This window comes from Plodia interpunctella, chromosome 5 (assembly GCF_027563975.2).
Source record: "Plodia interpunctella isolate USDA-ARS_2022_Savannah chromosome 5, ilPloInte3.2, whole genome shotgun sequence".
Taxonomy (NCBI): Eukaryota; Metazoa; Arthropoda; class Insecta; order Lepidoptera; family Pyralidae; genus Plodia; species Plodia interpunctella.
Genome location: NC_071298.1, coordinates 9,009,798 through 9,030,658, shown reverse-complemented (window position 1 = coordinate 9,030,658; position 20,861 = coordinate 9,009,798). Strand labels below are relative to the sequence as shown.

At 33.7% G+C, this 20,861-nt stretch overlaps 3 protein-coding genes across 9 annotated transcripts in view; 1 reads left to right on the top strand and 2 right to left on the bottom strand.

The window, feature by feature from the left end:
• The window catches only part of GAPcenA (GTPase activating protein and centrosome-associated), a 38,691-nt gene extending 27,831 nt beyond the window's left edge, over positions 1–10,860 (bottom strand). For 2 of the 6 annotated variants that reach the window (XM_053744942.1, XM_064435964.1), the window contains exons 1-6: positions 10,631–10,762; positions 10,373–10,522; positions 9,883–10,095; positions 1,966–2,092; positions 1,132–1,318; positions 540–739 (exon numbers count right to left, since the gene is read on the bottom strand). In XM_053744942.1, coding sequence (XP_053600917.1) covers positions 540–739; positions 1,132–1,318; positions 1,966–2,092; positions 9,883–10,095; positions 10,373–10,513 — 868 coding nt within the window. In that variant the 5' untranslated portion in view covers positions 10,514–10,522; positions 10,631–10,762. Of the gene's footprint in view, positions 1–539; positions 740–1,131; positions 1,319–1,965; positions 2,093–4,460; positions 4,614–5,265; positions 5,595–7,684; positions 7,811–9,882; positions 10,096–10,372; positions 10,523–10,630 lie in introns of those variants that run through there. The other 4 variants (XM_053744941.1, XM_053744946.1, XM_053744944.2 and 1 more) reach the window with 4 other exon arrangements.
• A 397-nt stretch (positions 10,861–11,257) lies between these two features.
• On the top strand, positions 11,258–13,299 carry LOC128670238 (uncharacterized). Its single transcript, XM_053745750.2, has 4 exons — positions 11,258–11,466; positions 11,553–11,637; positions 11,959–12,042; positions 12,219–13,299. Exons 1-4 carry the CDS (start codon positions 11,370–11,372, stop codon positions 12,556–12,558), a joined length of 606 nt encoding a protein of 201 aa, XP_053601725.1. The 5' UTR covers positions 11,258–11,369; the 3' UTR covers positions 12,559–13,299.
• A 2,246-nt stretch (positions 13,300–15,545) lies between these two features.
• Sin1 (SAPK-interacting protein 1) lies at positions 15,546–20,514 on the bottom strand. 2 transcript variants are annotated; one of them, XM_053745100.1, is made up of 7 exons: positions 20,190–20,514; positions 19,407–19,554; positions 18,502–18,900; positions 17,843–18,183; positions 17,466–17,656; positions 16,956–17,094; positions 15,546–16,658 (listed from the first exon to the last, which is right to left on the bottom strand). In XM_053745100.1, exons 1-7 carry the CDS (start codon positions 20,377–20,379, stop codon positions 16,459–16,461), a joined length of 1,608 nt encoding a protein of 535 aa, XP_053601075.1. In that variant the 5' UTR covers positions 20,380–20,514; the 3' UTR covers positions 15,546–16,458. The 2 variants fall into 2 exon arrangements, with proteins under 2 accessions (XP_053601075.1, XP_053601076.1); XM_053745101.2 differs by having other exon boundaries at positions 18,502–18,888.
• Positions 20,515–20,861: the final 347 nt, after the last annotated feature.

Genomic DNA, 20,861 nt, shown 5'->3' with positions numbered 1-20,861 from the left:
TTACCGTCGAATCAATTCGAGCTGAGACGCAGCCAATGATATTGCAGTGTGATTGTCGTTGCGTCACAATGGCGCAATATGATTGGTTCGCTGCGTCTCACTTCGAATCGATTCGATGGTGAGAAGTAATATGCAACCCCGCACTATGCCCACAGATGTTAGTTTTTCGGTTAACTGTGTATCAAATACTTTAAAGCAGTGGTGGTGTCATGGTTACGATGCCCGCCTATGGATCGAAGGGTCCCAGGTTCGAATACTACTCGTGCAACATGAGTTTTTATATCAATCTGACTCACGTATAGTAGTCACTGCTAGTGGTGGTCGATAAAAACGGTGAAGAAATTCACTTAAAATGCGTACACACTGCGCACCTCTTTCTTTTTTTTTTCAATGGTTTATGATGGGATGGGTGACCAATTTCTTGACTAGAGCAGGTCAATCCACATTGACATCGTTGGATCATAGTCCATCATACTTATCTATCAAGAAGGCCAGTCTGAGGTCATTAAAATCGCTAAAGTTGAAAAATATGCACTTACTTGACACTTGGTTGACGGCTTCTCCAATATGGCACCGGAAGACATGGCAGCGGTAGACGGCAGACTCCTTGGTCTCCCCGTGAGACCAGGTGAAAGCGAAGCAGGAGGCCACGGGAGAGCCAGCTGCGCCTCGGGCGTAGAACGAAATTCTGTTCACTGCGTATCGAGTCATCACGCTGTTGGAATCCGCTTGGTATAGTCTAGAAATATTTATTTATATTAAAAATATATTTATATCTATACATATAATAAAACTGAAGCGGTGGTGGTGTAATGGTTAAGACGCCCGCCTGTGGATCGAAAGGTCTCAGGTTTGTATCCTACTCGTGCCATATGAATTTATCTGATTCATATGTAGTAGTTTTCATAGACCACCACTTGCTTCCGGTGAAGGAAAACATCTTGAGGAAACCTGCACACTGGTTACAAAAACATAAATAAAATGTGACACCAGTGTTCGCAATAAGATTATTCTTTTACTTCAATTTGTTTCTTTTCAAATACTTTGTGTGTTTAAATACTTTCTTTGTATGTTTTCTTTGTGCATTATAGACCTTACAAACACACACTATAAGAATTAATAGAAACTTACACCACCAGGCCTTGAGAGCACACCGGTATGGATATAGACACGGCAATCCCGTCTCTGCTCTCGGGCAGCGAACTGAGCTCCTTCATGATGCGCTGTATCTCGCTCTCGGACTTCGGGTCCCCAATGTTCTGAGCGCCCAGGTAACTCACGCCGCTGAATACGGTGCACTCTTGGTCCACGTCTGACACTGAAAATTTAAAAATTTCAAGTGTTAGGTATATCTTTAATTCTTTATGCTACTTCCTTGTACTTATAAACTCTCATTTTATTGACTAAAGTCATTACATAATTTTATTGGCCTTTATTTGTATTTTATCATATTAACTAACTAAACCTACAAATGACTAAGATATCAACTTTAGTAATTTGTTATTTATTTCACAGATCGAGTACTACACATATTCCTTTTTCATTTCGAAGCTGTAGTTTGAAGCGGTGGTGGTGTGATGGTTAAGACCTGTAAATCGAAAGGTCTCAGGTTCATATCCTACACGAGCCATATGACTTTATATACCAATCTGACTCATATATAGCAGTTTTCATAGATATTCACTTGCTTCCGGTGAAGGAAAACATCGTGAGGAAACCTGCACACTGGTTGACAGTTTAAGTTCACTAGTGTGTAATGTGTATACGACTACCTGCCACTAGATGGCGGTAAGTAGTCGAAAAAGTCATATCAGATACCTTTAGGCGATTTGAATAAAATCTGACACCAGTGTTAGCAATAACACACTCGATATGACGATTTCAAAGCTACATTTCAAATAACTTTTTTTTTATATAAATATAAAGACAACTGAATCTATATAACAATAAAATCGTCACATAAACCTTCATCGTCACTTTCGATCGGCTTCATGTGGTCATGTTTCTCAGTCGGTGACGGAGTGGTGGTGTCTGCCGACGACCCTTCCATCACTTTGTAGAACTTGGATCCGCCGACCAGACGGCAAGAGTCCTGTGCAAATAAAATATAATAAATAAATACTAAATAAATACTACTACTTTTTCTTGTCTTTTCATGTTTATGGTATGCTGTGGTCACCTCTAATTAATACTCTCGACTGCCTAAGCTGTGATCAGTGCTCTGTTACATGCGACTAATTCAATTTAGAGCTATAAATCTCATGATAATAGGGTTCAAAATACTTTGTCGATACCCACCGATAAATAAACGAACAAAAGAACGATAAAATTTTCCAATGAATCTAATAGAACCGTTTGAATTGGACACAGACATAGAAATAAATATAAATAAATATATTAGGACAAATCCCACAAATTGAGCTAGCCCCAAAGTAAGTTCGAGACCTGTGTTACGGGATACTAACTCAACTATACTATATTTAATAACAAATACATATACCTATAGACAAACATCCAAGATCCAGGCCAATCAGAAAAAGATCATTTTCTATCATGTTCCTCTCGGATCGGAGGCAAGTACTTTACCTGTGCGCCACCGAGGTCGTCAAAGGTCGAAATGATCATGAGAAGGGAGGAGAGATAACGTTGTAAGAAGGGATAACCCTATAAGGCAGGATATGGCTAAAAAATAAGCAACAGATCGGTTAACATCGGATAAAGAAAAGTGGAGGAGACTGACATGCTGCCTTTATGCGCGATTGGTCCAATTCACCTAATTCGCCATTGGTCCAATTCGCGATTGGTCCAAGTCGAGATTGGTCCATTGACCAATGATTCTAATTAATATTATGAATGCGAAGTAAGTTTATTTGTTAACTCTTCACGCTCTAACTTAACCAATCTTCTTGAAATTTTGCATACACGTAGTATGAAGTACGGAGAAGGACATAGGGTACTTTTTGTCCCGAAATTCCCACGGGAGTGAAGCCCCGGGGCGTGGCTAGTATTTTAATAATTTCCAGTTGGTAGGTGTACATAATAACTATTAAATAAAATAAATATGGTTAGATAAGGTATGTAACTTTGAAATTGCAATTGCTATCTTGTTCCCAGTCGAAGAATACACTGAATAAATATTTGGCAAGATATACCGTGGGTAAAAAGTTTATTCGTTGAGTAACTATAAAAACGGGTGCTTTTAACTTTTCGGAAATTCCCGACTTCGACTTATCACTGCTTTACACAAACGGTATATTTAAACCACAAATTAGGTTCACTTAGAACTTTAGTAATATTATAAATGCGAAAGTATGTCTGTCTCTCTGACCGTCTGTTCCGCTTACACGGCTAAACTGCTGAACCGATTTTGATGAAATTTGGTATACATGTAGTTAAAGCCCGTTCAAACATAGGCTACTTTTCTTTCAAAAATCACCTCTCAAATTATTATAATGGGATGGGGGTGATAGTTGTATGAAAAACATGTCTGTTCCGCTTTCGCAGAGGAATTCACGCGGGCAAAGCCGCGGGTTAAAGGTAGCATACCTATACATTTAAATGGATATTGAATCAAGGCTCAGAGATGGCTTATCCAATTAAGATTTCCATTAAGTTACATATGAAATAAAAAAGACAAACTAGATTAAAATCGGTTCATCCGTTGAAAGTTACAATGCCACAAATATACAGATACACAGACACGTCTAACTTATAACACCATTCTTTTTGTCATGGTAAAAAATCATTATCTTGCGACGCTACAGATAACACATGTCCATTCACATCTACAATTGCGAATAATTTGAACCCAAATAAACAATGATTTACACTTGCACCAGTCCTTGACACCATCTAATTGTACTAGCCTTGTATTATACGCTTCTGGCCAAGACCAATTGTTTCTGACTGGCATAGAAATAAGTGAAACAGCCAATGTAGGACGGGTAGGATATTAATGAAATGCCGAACGATAAAGCAAAAGGGCACGGTAAGGGTGCCAAATGTCAAAAACCGATAATCATTTTGCGATTTTCGATTAAAAACCATCTTCACACTATTGATAATACTTCTTTTTTCAAAATATAATTACGAAACGCATCCAGCTACAAAAATGTATTTAATACAATCAGTTGTTCATAAAACTCAGAATCAAGAGGAGCTCAATGGCGTAGTGGTTAGCGCGCTCGGCCTGTGATAGTGGCGGTTAAGACACTCTCACAATGGTCGGTCATTGGATGGGTGACCAAAATTATCTTGAACTCCTCCGTGCTTCGGAAGGCACGTAAAGCCGTTTGTCCCGATTGTATTTGCAGCCGTTAAAACCCGCCAATCCGAAATGGGCCCGCGTGGTGGATCATGGCCCAAACTCCTTATCTATCCATAAGAAAGGCCAGTGCCCCAGCAGTGGGGACGTTTAAATGGCTGTTGATGATGATTGAATGATGAACACTCTACACTACCTTATACAGATTTCCGCGAGTCATTTTCTTATATCATCACTTCACTTAACAATGTTTAATTTAGATAGGTATAGAAAGATATTAGCAAAAAAATTATAAGCTTTAAACTTTACATTCATGTGGCACGTCCTACGCGAGTCATAAGGACACTGATTACATTATAGCCTCTGACTCAGTGACCGGCGCATAGGCATCAAAACAAACTGAATATTGGCAGAACCATGGCCCACTGTTACCCTACATGCATCTCTACGCCGCGGTAATAGAGACACATTTGCAATAAATTTTTATAGCTTGATGTGCTGTTCACTGTAAAGTTGTCGATAACGAAGAAATATTTAAAAAACGTTAAATTTAACGTTGACGCACCGCTATCGTTATGTAGAAGTGTGAAATTATAAATTGTTAAAGGGAAATTCAAAAAATGTCGCATATGTATAATACATATAACAGGTACCTGCAAAATATTTCCTATATTTGTATTATGGACGGAATGTGCTATAAAATTCCAAAGGAAAATAGCAGATTATATACAATTGGTGTCACCATTTAGATAAATTTATCATTGTAAAAAACGTTTATCACAAGTAAAATAACATATAATTAGTTTAAGTAATAGTCAATTAGTAGAAGTTGAACATATTTAAAAAAAATATGTCTTAGGACATCATTTAAATTTGTTCCTTAGAATATGGATATACATGTATGCTTATCGACGCACATCACAGTAAAAGATCACATAAATTAATTATTATAGTTAAAATAAAAAAAATTTAATTTATTACTATTAAAAGCAATTAATTACCTTTATTATCACGCTGGATTTAGTCATATTTGGCTCTCTAAATATATCTACACAAAGCATAAAATTCAAATGACACTTCACAATTTAAACAGCATATGCTGTTTTTTAAACACTACCCCATTTCACAAAACAATCATGATAATTGACATTTGCACACATGAACACATCTTTTAAATCGTTTTACGTATAAAATGTTAATTTAATATGCGTCTAAAAATATTGAAACATGTCTTTAGACATGTCCCTATATTTATGTGACATAAAAAACTTGTCACAGAATATTACACGACGGTCATCGTAGAACCGGATCGACTAACGACTGACCTGTTGTCGTCAAGTACACAATGGACGTACAATGAGCCAAACCAAAACAACTGCCAATTATCTATACTATATGTACGTCTGTATAGATCGAAGAAATACGACAAAGGCTATTTCACAAGTCAAATCAGATACAGACAGTATCACGTCTTCATCCCTCACGGGGCAGACAGAGTCGTTACGAAACTTGAAGGCCACGTTTAGCTGTTTGCTGGGCTAATTGGAAATTGCCCATTTCAAGTTTATATCCCTTTCCCATGATTGCCTTTTACAATCTACGCCGGAGGAGCGCCATCTTTATATACCTATTTTGTCAGTGGGTCAAACTAATTGAATATTCGTAATGTCCTGAATATATCTGTAGAAGCTATTCCAATAGGTGTTCTGAAAGGAATACTTCGCATTCGTCATCATGAAGGAAGGTCAGTGATATAATTTAGTAATAAAGATTTAAATTGAAGATCGCGAACAAAACTTCCATATGGAATTATAGGAACGTGGAGTAGGATTCCTTAGGAACGTGACGAAATCGCACATTCGTAGCAGCTTTCATGTCCATGACAAATTCCAGGAATGCCGGTACGGCCACGTCTTGCGTAAACCGGAAAATTACGTAAAGAACAAATTTTTGACCATGCCGCTTCCGCTTGGCCCCGACATAAGGGGCAAACCCAAGAAATGTTGGCTCGATATCGTCAATGATGATATGCATGCCAATGCTCTGACAACTAAGGATGCCGAAGACCGTGCGTAGTGGAAAAGAAAAGTAAGAAAGCCGACCTTAATGAAAGAGCAGGACATTCGTCAACATTATAAACTTCTTACGCACTCGCCTAACTAGACAGGCGGTATAACCAAGTTAGATATGAGTGTTGATGTCAACGCAAGACAATCAATCCTGACGTAGAATTTGAATTCGTCACACCTTGCTCCACTAGTTTCAGATAAGATTTTAGCACCAGAGCATCAAGTATCATAGATCTCGGTTATATGGCGTAAAAAATTGCGTCCGAAGGTCTAGCTTTGATTTGGCTTAATTTGAAACGACAACACCAGTTAACATTAGCTCACTTAGCACAAATTATTTCCCGACATCAGATTACATATTGTCAGTTTTCTACTTTCAAGGTAGTTTTGAGGAATCGTAAAATGGGGGTTTCAATGAGTCTATACGTGTACTAATTTATTTTTTCATCACAGTCCGGACCGATGCAGTCAGTCTTTTTTTGTTGATTGAGTAATTAAAATTGGTTCAGTAATTTATTTACGTTTGCATTATTTCGCGGTTTAAAAAAAACGAGATTCGATGTTGTTTTTTCATCGTAAAAAAATCGCCAATATTCTTTATTCAACTTAGGATGATATAATCACCTACTGTCGTCAAAAAATTACTTCAAACTACTACGTCTACTGCAGATTTTCACGGTAAAGAAACTTCTTTACCGTGAAAATCTGAAAAATTAATCAATTAATAAAATAATCAATTAGCTACAATCTTATGAAGGTTACCTTCGTGAAGATTGTAGGTAATTGATTGGGCATCTGGATCAAATAGTTTACTACTGGGTACAGTTTGCATTGGAGTAATCAACGTATGGATAACATTCAACATAATACTTTGTTTTGGTTTTGTATTTTATGAGATATTTAGTATTGGTATTTTATGCGGCAATTGCTGTTAATTGACACCTACACATATTGATTACTAGGGTTACTACACTAGGGTACCTCGAAACTACTCCACTCGTATAATTAATCTCCAATCAACCAATTAAACAAAAAAGACAAATATTACTCAAATCTCGACAGTCGGAACCCTAGTTCCGACGATAGATCCTAGATGATACAATAATAATGGAGTTAACATATAAACAGAGAAAGAGCTAGTGTTAACATATAAACAGAGCAGCAACTATTTATAACAATTATTTTTTTATTTCGACCATAAGCGTATATTAGTAACAATTTTCTTTAAACAATGTTAGTAAATTATTAAGTTTTTTATTACAAGTGAAGTGAAAGAATATAGTTATTATTAATAGAATAAAGTATAGAAAAAATAATATATTATTAATCACAAAGATAGCTTACACGATACCTAATCGCAACCAAGACGAAACCGTTGCACACACAATATTCAAATCACAGAATAAATTTGTATTAGTTTAATATAGGAACCAAGAAAATCTTTATCTTTGTACGTATACAAGAGAAAAAAAATCCGCTGTTTTATTTTACTTGTTATTGTTACAGTTCGAGTTCTCATTTCACACGACGATTGACGGCGTCGTACAAATAACAATTGCCTTTCAGCGCACCCATTTGAATGGCACCGAATCGCAGATCGCAGGTAACGATTCCGTTCAAACAAATCACAATTTTTAAAAGAATTTAACATTATTTCAAATCTTTCAAAGAATTACTTACTTAGTTCGAAATACTTAATTAGTTCGAAAATGTGTACCATTGATTATTCATCGATGGAGGGGTAATCGTTAATTACCCGTCCAATGGGAATGATAAACGGAACCATTACTTACCTTTCGACATAGTACCATTAGAATAGGTGCGCTGAGTGTACCTCTTGCTCAGTATTTTACAGTCAATAAAACATTTATCGCATGTAAGTCGATAATTAGCCTGTAGTAACTATGTATATAATGGTTATAAAAATAGCCCATGTTACACTAAACTAAAAAGCCGAAAACAAAAAATAAACGGTATTTCTTGTCGGACTAAAAAGAGTCCTAATTGAAATGCTGTTGTTAAAATGGTAAATTTATTAGGTACCTCAATAAATTTTATATGTAAGGTAAATAATTAATTAATTACTAATTCGTAATTAAAATTCGGAATTCTTAGGTAATTACATAACACTTGTAGAAAATCAACGACAAGGCATTCAAATATTTAATATTTTTGTATTGTAGGTCTGCCTGTATGTATTAGAACATGGATTTTAATTGATGAATTAAATGCTGTACTAAATAAATTAATACACGGGGTTAAATTCTAGAAGTTTTCTCTATATTGTGGTATTCAATTGTAGTTTTCGTAATTATAAAGGGTATAATACATAATACAACATTTTTGAGTGGTTGTGTCGAAATAACTAACAACAGATGGCTCGTGTTAAGCCAATTTAGGCGGGAATTGGTGCCCCAGTTTCGTGGTTTACGGTCAAATAAATTCAAACGACACAGATGACTGCATAGTGGGTAAAGGTAAAGAGCCTGTTTTACTGCATTGTTATCGAATACTAAACATGAAGGAATCTAGTGATTTGTCGGCATTGCTTAAGGCCAGAGTTCACCTTTAATGACTCTAGAATATTTTTATGATTGACGATTTTATGATGACGGTGACCTAGTTCCATTTTTTTTGTATAATTCTGGGGTAAGGATGTCTTATCTGGCCTAACACTTCAGGCTTCTGGCTAGCATTTTTTTATACTACTAAACATGCACACAGATATGCAATGCGCCTGGTGGGAAGTGGTCACCGTGGCCACCTTTGCCAGCCCTGAATAAACTTATCACACTCTTTTATTTTGATTATCATTATTACGGCAGTGAGTGCTGAGGATTTTTGTTAATCTCGCAAAATGTACTGGACGGATTTTAATTTAATTTGGTGCTTGGGTATAATATAATATGGAATAGTACACAATTTTTATCTTGAAACTCCTATAAAGGCAAAGCAAGTTAGGGTTTATTCTATTATATATTATATAAAAAATATAGCCTTCGTAAATATATATAGAAAATTGTCCAAGTGAATAAACATAATTTGAATGGATGACAAATAGATGTTATCATGTCATAACATGCCACATAGCCAAGAATATTATGTCAATACTACAAAATGCACAGAAACCAGAATAATGTTGCAAATATACTATATAATACATACAGTACTACAGTGTCAGTACAATGCAAGAGAATATCAACTATTTAGCATTGCACGGACAAAGGAATAAAGTAATGAATGGTTATTAAGATTATATCTACCTATATAACAAATATTAATTCTTCTTCATGTCAACCATTGTAATTGCAAATAATAATAGAAATTTAATAGGAGTCATTGATTATAGGAGAACCTTTACTTCATTAACATTTTGATATAACTCAGGTGTCACCTTAGAGTTGCTATTTTAATCACTGTTCAAAGTAGAATTTGTCAATATCAAATGTGTTCCAGTTTCAGTTCCTGTGTCCAAATTGAATTGGACACAGCATGAACTAGCACAGGAAAAATCATTATTAATTTTACTTCTACTTCTTTTATACTAACCTCTTCTTTCACAGTGATGTTCTGTACATTAGGTCCGTCCACATCTCCCATCCTTGTATCAGAGTCACTCTCAACCTCAAAGATTACTTTGTAGAGATCCAATCCTTCAGGGACGTTTGACTCTATGTTAGCCTCAGGTCGTATATTAAGTTCTTGATTGATTAACTGGCTCCGACTGACTCTGAGTGAAGTTTGGAGAGATTCTGATATAGCCTGAAAAGGAAATGCTATCTATGATATCAGGGTGGATAGTAAAACTAAATAGTTCCTGTTTTTATTTGAATAAAATACAGGTACAAGCTTCATATTGTACAAAGTACCATATCATCAATCATAGATTACAAGTAAGAATAGACAAAAGGAAATTAATCAAGAAGATATTATGAATGAATGAGTTAATGCTGCACAGAATGGTAATTATTACCGTGACTGCTGCAAGTCCTATCTAAAGCAAAAATATGAATTTTATGATTTTATTGCAAGTACTTACGTCGCTCAAAATGTCTTCCAAATCACAACACACGTTAGATGTTAAAACCGGAGTTGGGCTTGGATTTTGAGATCGCTCTGCATAAAATTCGAAATCTGCTGGGTCTAATACCTCATTTGATTGAATTTCATTGAACTCCATCACTGTTTGCTGTGGGGAAACACCAAATAAAATATTTACTTCACAAACATCACTGCTATCACTATTCACACGGACAAAAAGAATCTTTGGATCAACGAAACACAACGTCTATCTTACCCATTGAATATTAGGTTCTCTCACGAGAACAAAACATTTTATGTTGTTCGCTATTATAAATAAAATGCAATTATAATAAATCGAAGTTTATTTTACCGAGTATCTAGGTACCTACCGACAGACAGTAGCAACAAACGTCAAATCGAATGAGCACTATGTTCTGTTTCACGTGGTGATATTATTCCATGAAACAAAAAAGTTCATAAATGAAAAAACACAATAAACTTCTTAAAATGCAAAAAATGGATAACGGCAACGATTAGAAGGCATCAACAAAATTTGCCTATCATGATCCCGGTCCCGCGTTGCAAAAAAAAACAGCCAGCTGCATGAAAACAGAAAACAATTATCCCCTCTCTAACTAGACAAAAGTTGGTGAGAGTGAGACAGAAACCACCATATGGTGTATTTTTTCAATTTTGAGTTTATTTAATAAAATTATGAAATAGTATATGTACATAAATTCTAATTGCACATTAAAAGGACCGTCATTTTATTTATGTATGAGTTATTACAATGTTTGAAAAAAGGAGTAGTTTTCTTTATCTCGATTCATCGATAAAAGATCATAATCAATACGTCCCTAGAACTCTCCTGGAAAATGTGTGTATCGCAATATCGCATCTCTATTTCTTGTTTATGGTAAAATTGAATGGCGTCCGTTTATCAGTTTGTTTTGAAGTTACAAACTGAATAATTCTGTTTTTATTGCAATAATATTTTGTCACAAGGCACAATAATGGAAAATTCGGCGAATGAGAATGAAGCACAAGAATCTTTTCGATCTCCTCCTCGGCGACGTCGTTCTACTTTCTTTGAAAGAAGGGACTCCATAGGTGTGATAGTGAATACAAACTCCGATCTATATCCGCCTGTCTCAATAATGATTGAATACCTAATAAAGTATAAATTTATTTTTCAGTGCCACAATGTTTGGCAGAAAATGTTGATACCAATGTTTGCAAGAACAATCAATTTGACGAGAAACAAAATGAAGAACTTTCAAGGTAATTTTCATTATTTTATACCAGTTAGTTCAGAAAACTGTACAGTACATAACAATACAGTAATTAAATAACAAATCTACTTAAACATTCAATGGATATTAAAATGAGTAGTAATAATAAATTAATTTATGACCTCTGCACAAGATACAGCAGCCCTATGTTTACAGCAAAATAGGTTGCAAGTGTACTCTAGGCTCTCGGATTTATATACATTTTTGTAAAAGCAGCCAAGAAAACACTCAGATGAGAGAGAGTTATAGAGGTTCAAATTGAGAATTCAATCTGCAGTATATTGCTGATAATGGCTCTTGTTTATTGCAGATATTATGATAAACTTTTATTGGAAAAAGAACAATGGAAAAAAGAAGTAAAGAGCAGACGCCACAAATATGATGACTTGAAAGAGTAAGTATATATTTTGTAAATATTCCAACCTTCCTATAACATGTCATGTTCATCTTCTAGGTTTGATGTAGACTTTTTCGTGTAGTTATTGTTTCTGTAGATTAATATCTATTGTAATTTGAAAATTACAGTTCAAAATAATAATGTTACTGATCTCTGAAATTCTCTACTTTCAGGCAATATGAGATAGCAGCAAAGTCATCGAACAAATCCATATCCATGTCCTTGGCTGCACTCTCAAAAGAAGACATAGAATTTCTCAATGGAAAACCAAACATATCAAAACTGATTGACAGCCAACAAAAACTACATAAGTCTGTTAAGGAAACTCGTGCATTGTACAGGAGAGCTATTGAACTGGATGATGTAATATTGGATTATTGCGAGGAGAAAGTCAATACTGTGATGGAACATATTTTAGAAAACAGTACAATAGAGCCAGTAGAATCAAAATCATCAGATAAATTAGCATCAGAATCTAAATCACCAGAAAAAATATTAGAAAATGAAGCCTAAAAAATATATCATAAAAATTGTCTACTAATTTATCTATGTATGTACCTGGCTATTGATCGTTAGCAGAGACAGATTATACAAAACAATCTTCAACAATGATTGTTGTTGAAAATTGTTTTGTATAATCTGTCTGTATATGTTATGTTAATTGCACTGGTATACTCTTATTTCGAAACAAATTTTTGGCTTGTTTGGCACTATTTAGGGCTATATACCTATGTTTTATTGTAAGAATTACTTATTATTTATTTCATACCATAGTCAGTTATTGTCAGGCTTCGAATTAGCTGTTTTAACTACAGCAAACTTTGGATAAGCTTTGGACAGGATAAATACTGGATGCATTCTAACTTTAATGTAAATATCTACTAAATACTATATTTAAGTAATGTAGTGGCAAAAGAATACATATTCTTGTTTGTGAATGTTCATAATATATATTTTGTAATGTCTTGTTGTTGCCTTTGTCAACTAAGCATTTTTACTGTTGCTTACTCGTATTGGGTGAAATTGTGGTTTGATAACAATATAGCTATAAATTAACATAACTCAGATAAGACTTGACAAACCTGTAAGAATAGATATTGTAGGCACATGCTGTAAAGCGACCTGTTTGTAAAAATAATTATTAATGAATGAATTTATACTTGTTCATTTTTAAGCTGTAAATATAGTATATTGCCATGTACTTTGTACATAGTTAAACTAGTATAGTGTAAATAATAAAATACTAACACTGCATACTGTCTCTTAATTATTGAAAAAATGTATTAAATCTCACTTGTTGTCTACATTGCAATAATTGAGTTTTTACCTATATTCCTACTAATATTAAAACATGAATTTGTGAAACGAAAGGCAATGGGTATGTTGGAGGATGTTGTTCACGTGATGAGTTTGATGAAAATGTAGGTAAGTTTAGCACATGGGGGTAGAATGAATCTTGAAACTTAGAACAAAGCTGCGTCTATCCCACGAGTCACATTGAGTTGTCTCATAATGGGACAACTAAGACGATATCCTCCCAGTGCCATCTGAGTTTAGGACATACCTAGGATACTTTTCGGTTTTTGCCACTGACCCAAGTTAATTTATTTTTATGCTACCTACCTATTACATTTAGCACTTGTAAGAAATCTAGATATATAATGGACAGAAATCGGATGCCCTGCCATTTGCTAAGTTAAAATTGAAATAATAAATAGTAATAGGGAAAAATCATACAGATTGAATTATTTTCAAAGTACATTTGAGACTTGTGTTATGGGATACTGACTCAATATACAAATACCTACATATTAAGTTTGGATTACGTTATCGCATCCTGGGTGGGCTCTAACGCTTTACAGCTGAGGAAGAAATCGGGAAAATTCTGAGTTATGTGATAGATAATCATGGATTTAATACCTACTAATTCCATGTAGATAATAGATATAACATTATTGTATTTTATTTAAAACTAACAATCTGGTAACACAAAACAATTATTCGATTATTTTACACGGGTAACACAAACGATATAACATCACTCAGGTTGACAGCTTTTATTTAGATAAATAGCTGATCTATATAATTATCTATTCATTCAGCATTGCAAAAAACAATAGGTACCTAACAAATTATTTATTTGGTTTTCATTTCAATTATTTTTTTCTTTCATTGAATGTGAAGAGATTCAATAAAATTGGCCTGTTTATTCTACAACAATGAATAATTTATTTGAGGTCGATTCACATGATCAATTTAAAAATGTGAGTATAATAATATTAAAAAAACTCGTTCCTAACTATAAATGTATTTTATTAATGTTAGTTTATTAAATCTCGATGTAATTTCTGAATAAAATTAGTACTGGATGAATATAATCTTAGCTATATCTCAACCAAACAATTTCTTATTAAAATTAAATTGTACAAGAGTTTTACACTTTTCAGGTTTCAGAAGAAGTTCTAAAGGAGTTACACAGTGGTCAATCAGCTATGAGTTTAGACAACAATATGATTCCACTGGCCAAAGAGGAGTTGAAGCAAATATTGTTAAAAAATGATTATGATTTCAGTAAAGTACGGAACAATTTACAGAATAGGGGATTGAATAATGACAGAATTGATTTATTTATGTCTCTTTTGGAGGAAAAAAGTTCAGAATTATTATATGGTGCCCTCTTACACCACAATAGTATGTTTGGTGATGCTGTTGTAAATTTTGATTGGAGATTGAAACTTGTTTTGGGAACTAGTGAATTAAAAACATTAACATACCCCTTGTTACAACTTATGTTAATGACAAATTCAGCTAATAATCAAAAAAAGAAAATGTATGAAATGAATAAAGAGATATTAAAAAGGTTCATAGACATCCTTGAAGGCATTATAAGTTAAGATTTGTAGTGGATTTATTTTGATAAGTGATAATCTTTAAAAGTATTATGGTAATTGATTGTAATAAGTAATATTAATGATTGTAGCGAGTTGGATACACCCAGAGATTTATGTTTGAGGACACCAGTGCAAGCACCAAATGGGTGATCGGTCAGTTCATTCTGGTATCATTTCAGTCAGACATATTTACTGATTTACATTCTGTACTACATTAAAATAATGAATGAGACCCGTAAATGTAGACATTTTTCACTTATTATGCTGAGCCAATTTTGTTCTGGATAGCTCTGGATAACCAAATTTGTAATGTACATACAATAACTAAATAGATTTTCTTTTTACTTATTCAATGGTATGGCTAGACAGCTTTGAGTATCGGTCTCCCATCATATATTGTATGATGTCGTATATTTGCAAACACAGATAAATCAATCACCATACTATCCATTTAGTGAAGAGTTTTTATTGGCATGAACATTTTGACAGCTGTGGTGAGGAACAAAAAGTTCAATTTAAGTAGTAAAATAATAAAAAAAAGTAATGATATAATAAAAAAAAAAGTAATGATATAATAAAAAAAAAAGTAATGATATAATAAAAAAAAAGTAATGATAACATTTTTATTTCAATAATTCATTTCCAGATTACAAATAAATTACATTTCATTAATATCAAATAAATTTCATTCATACATTTGTAATTAAATAATTTCATTATACTCACACTTATAAATAGAACATAAAAATTGAGCTATTAAAAATGGCAGTTAAAATTACCACTGAGGTAATAATGTTCAAAATTTTATTCTTAATTAGCATTATAGATGTTGGAAAAGTATGTACATTTAAAAGTAATTATAAGTCATGATCAATTTCCTTTCAATGGAATACATGACAACACTTATTGATTATAATTAAATTAAATTAGGCATATAAAATAAAATCAATGAGTACTGAGTAAGTACAGACACACACAAACACAGGTAATGGTGAATAAATATCTAAAATTATTTATCAGAAAAATTGAAAAATATCCTTTGAACATAACCGGTAATTATATACCTTACATTAATTTTCACATATTTACACTTATTAGTTTGATCAGATCTAGGGTACATTTCTGCTAATGTTTAGTCATATTTTATTCATATATGTTTTGCTCAAAAATATTTCTATATATTGATAGGTGGAATATCCCCTTTTCTATTGTAGTTTTTATTCATACACAAAAATAAGTAGTTTTGGAAATTCCGTATTGACATAACATTACTAGAATTTTGTATTAATTATACATGAAAAGAAATAATACTTGAATTGACTGGCTGGTATGGTTATAATACATACATATACCATTTATTGAAAGTTTGATAAAATATTCTGATTTTAAAAGCATTTTAGGTCAATATGTTTCCAATAAATAGGTGGTAACATACATCCTTTTTACGACCATAGAATTCTGATATAAAGGAAATTACATGTTAACATTTTTAAAATAACGCTTATTTATCCATGTAGACACTTCAACTCATATGCCTTGTATGGAAGCTCCTTCGTGTCTGCAATTTCTTCTCTTTGGCAGTCTTATATTCGCGTCGGCAAGGACTGTTCCTACGGTCTAGAATTATATTTATCTTGTCTACGATCTCTTTGGCTATGTCATGGTCGCATTCAAACTCGTGAACTTTATATGCTGTCGTTGGATGAAAGAAACTAGCACCGCCTAAGAATGAAGATTGAACATTTTAAAATGCTATCAGTAAAGTACAATATGCAGTCAATTTGCATGCAGAAAATATCATGACAATTTGAGAACTCCTTTTTTCGAGCTGGTTAAAAGATTCTAAAATATTTGTTTTTCATGAGTACCATACTTGGTGAAGCCTTGCTGCAGTTCTGAAGTCCTACACTAGCATGTGCAGGTTGATAGACCTTACCCTTTAGTTACTTGTTATATTTGATTTGCCCAGCAGTGGGACGAAATACGATATTTAAAAAAATAACTAATATTATTTCTTACCTGAAGTGTTACTGTCATGAAAACTAACATTATGTATGGGTGAGTATACTATTCTGAAGGTCATCTTATTTGCCCTGGCTTCGAGTATTTGGCACCACGCTATTGAATCTATGCTGTGGAGGAAATACTTCGATTTCGACTGTAAAACAAAAAAAAAATATTTAATAAATTAATTGGAAATAATTCATATCAAAATATATAAAACGTACGAGGCGAAGATTACGATTCCCTAGATATATGTATAATATTATAGTTGGTAGGTAGCTGACAGTGTAGATTCATAAAATTGTTCAAAGGCCTTGCTATTTGAGTAACAGACAGTCAGGGTTGCCATAAAAATATGGAAGATGTGACACTATATGTATTGATTAATTTTATTCTCCAAAAGTTGCGGGCCCATTTCTGAACCAGGCTAGCCAAGATCGCAGCTTTGAAGTTGATCTACTGGCGAGCTTTGTCGACTAGCCACAAAACTGAGCCTGTCGACTACGGCCTTTATGATCATCTTACCCAAAACACATGTTTCTGTTGCACTAAGGGTTCAACTTCAATCTTGTCAAGTGATATGACGAGCTGCACGGGTATGTTGGTGCGGACCTTCCGTAGCAGATTCACTCTGTATGTCTTGTACTGCGGCGGCTCTGCAGCCATCAGCTGCGATTGTATTTTGTCTTGTTCACTCTCGGCTGCTGCTTTTTTCTCTGAAACATGTATTTTGGTGAAGTTTATATGGTAAATATATTTCTATATATTTATTTTATTTTAAGTCAAACAGGTAAATTTGTGAATAGGGTGAATATTTATAAACTACAATAGACTATCAGATGTAGGTACATCTTATAGTCTATGAAAAATATTAACAGTGGAATAAAAATATCAAAACAAACCATCTTTTAATGCTCTCAAGGCATTTATGACTGTATCAGAAATTGTGCTTTCCCCTGTATAATGCCTCATTGAGTTTTGATGACTATGACCAGAGTCTGAGGCTTTCGGGAACACATCTAATGCTTTGCTTATAAGTCCATCATCAGGTATAGATATTGGGGCATGCGCTAGTGCATTCTTGTTTTTCAAGTCTACAAGGCCCAGACAGGTGAAGCCGAATTTTGAGCAGGGCTCATTAGCATCTAGACAAGGAAAGGCCCAATCCACTTCGCCATCTTCATCTGCTATACAAAGTCCATAATTCTGCACAGACCCAAGGGCTATATCTGGATGTTCAATGCTGGAAAATATGGTTATGTCAATAAATTAACATCTAAGTACAGTTAACTTGTACAAGTTAAAATTTGTTGCAACATTTACAACCAGCAATACCCATACAAGAATAATGTTGATCAAGATTTTTAATTATTTATACTTTCTGGAGAGGATTGATGATGCAAAGGCAGACATAATATCAAATAAAATGGAATTTCGCTATGAGGCTGGCATAGTCCACCAAGCAACTGAAGCCTCAACAAAAAATAGATTAAAAAAAAACATTTTAAATATAAATATTTAAAATTAACTAATATAAATTTTTGTAGTGATTTTTAAATACCTGTATTTGTAGCATGTGAATCCAATAAGATCCTTTATTTTAGCATTTGATATTATGCACACATACAATGGATAGATCTGATGTTTCTCTGGCAGTATTGTCATGTAGATCTTGAAAGACTTAGTGGGCAGCCCCATCTGTGCCGTGCCATCAAATTTGGCGTACTCCAAATATTGGTGGTGCGGCAGATCTGGGCACTTTTCTATTTGCTCAGTCAGTAAAGATTTTTGTTTTTCAATCTTTCTTACTTCCTCCCTTGTAAATACTTCGGCCATTTGCTCAGTGGTCATTGTGTAATTGTCCTCCCATTTTACAACTTTAATTTTAGCGGCCTTCTTTAAAGCTTGCTCTTTTTTGTCCAACAATGCCGCTGTATTGGATCTTTGTCTGGAATAAACTCTTAAAATTTGTTCCCGATTATGATTTTGCAAGTCAAAAATTTGATATGATTTGTCTGATTCATGGATGATGAGAATATGTTTGATAATTTAAATTGAAAATATTGAAATATGATTAATGAGGAATTCAATGTTATGAACCAGAAGTACAAATGATACCACAAGTGCATTGACTTTAACTGTTAATTGATGCTTTGTTTGAACAAGAAATTGCAATTTTATGTTTCAAGCACATTGTTTATCCATATAGGTTACTAAATTGTAAAGGGCTTTACACACAGTGTAAATTGTCACAGTTGCAATCAATAAGAATGGCCACATGTAATAGTAGGCCTACTGCTTCAGTGACAAGTTGCACCATATGTATGAACTCTTTAAACAGAGAAACTAGACTTTTCATTGACAGACCCTATAGATAGGATTATTTTCAAATTAAATTTAAGATGTACCAATGTGTGTGTGAAGATGCATGATTCTGATGAATGATAGTATTCTTTGCAAAGTTACCTGTGTCCTCCGAACTCTTCATAGCGGATGTAGCTGCCACACATTAGGTCATCATCCTCACTGTCCTCCATATCCGGGTATGGATCAAATTGAGTAACTATTTCTCTCTCATCTTCATCTTCAGATATATCTTCCATTCCTTCTTTACCTTTAATGCAAATAAGAATTTAAAAAATTTGGTTGGTGAACCCCAGGATATCATACATAAACTTAATGCTAAAAAAATTATGATATGAAGCCTTCAAAAAATCTTATGAACTGTATGAAAAGGGACTAGAGACCTCAAAACAACAGTTTCATAAAATGCATGGTTGGTATGGTTTGGAATAATGAAGTAAACTGTCTGCTAATGATTGATTGTTAATTATGAATAACTCAATCTCAAGTATCAAGATGTAATGCAAAACCAATTGTTATCTGGTAGTCAGTTAGTATGTGACGGGTTAAACCTAAATATTATATTTTATTGTCATATCTCTTAGATATTTTTATATGCTTTATTTTTAAATGAAGTTCAAGAATTGTTTAATACTAGCAAATAGAATAAAAGTAAGTATAATTGCTGTTATGTTTATAGTGCCATCAACCACATCATGGCTTCATGAAAACCAGCGCCATGACCTTGTGTCTGTAGTGACACAAGCTGAGGACCTATTGGTTTGCGTTGTATGCATGTTGGTATTTTGTTTTACCATGTTCTATGCTCCAAATAAATTGTGATTATTGTCATTGAGATGGTGTCTCTAAATGATCATTGTATTTAATTAGATACAACTAGTTTACCTTTATTTAATATAGACTGATTAAATCTTCCTTCTTTGATGTTTTTCTTGTCTTCGATTGACTTATTTTGAAATATTTTAGATAAATCTTCGCCTGCCATAACAATCTCACATAAGCCCGTATCATCAGTGGCAATGAATGCATCCCGTATATTTTTCAAAAGCCAGATTTTGTTATCGTATGTAGCCATATTTGTTGGGATTCCAGTTATGCATAGAATATAATTAGATTTTATTTAAAATATTATATTTACTTTGCGCTTTCATTGAACAGGGAAGGGAAGACAAGCAAACGCAAACAAAACATGACATTTCTAATGTCATAACAAAAGACATCAAAATTGACAATGATAATGGGACGTCACTCTGTTTTTTTAAAATAGTTCTTAACAAACATTTTAGTTGACATACACGACTTAGACACAACATTCATCATATAACCAATCCAGTAAATCGTGTTATCGCATTGACAGAAAAAGTTATAGACCTCACCCGTCACATTGCTGACATATTCACGGCCCAACCTGATCTGCCACTTGAATATACTCGCTGCACAGTTTACGGGATAAGATTTGTTAGCCAGATTGGGCCGCGAAGTTCTATGGAAATCACACTTTTATATACCTAGTTCTTCATTTCAATCGGGGTACTTGACATCACTAGTTGACATTTT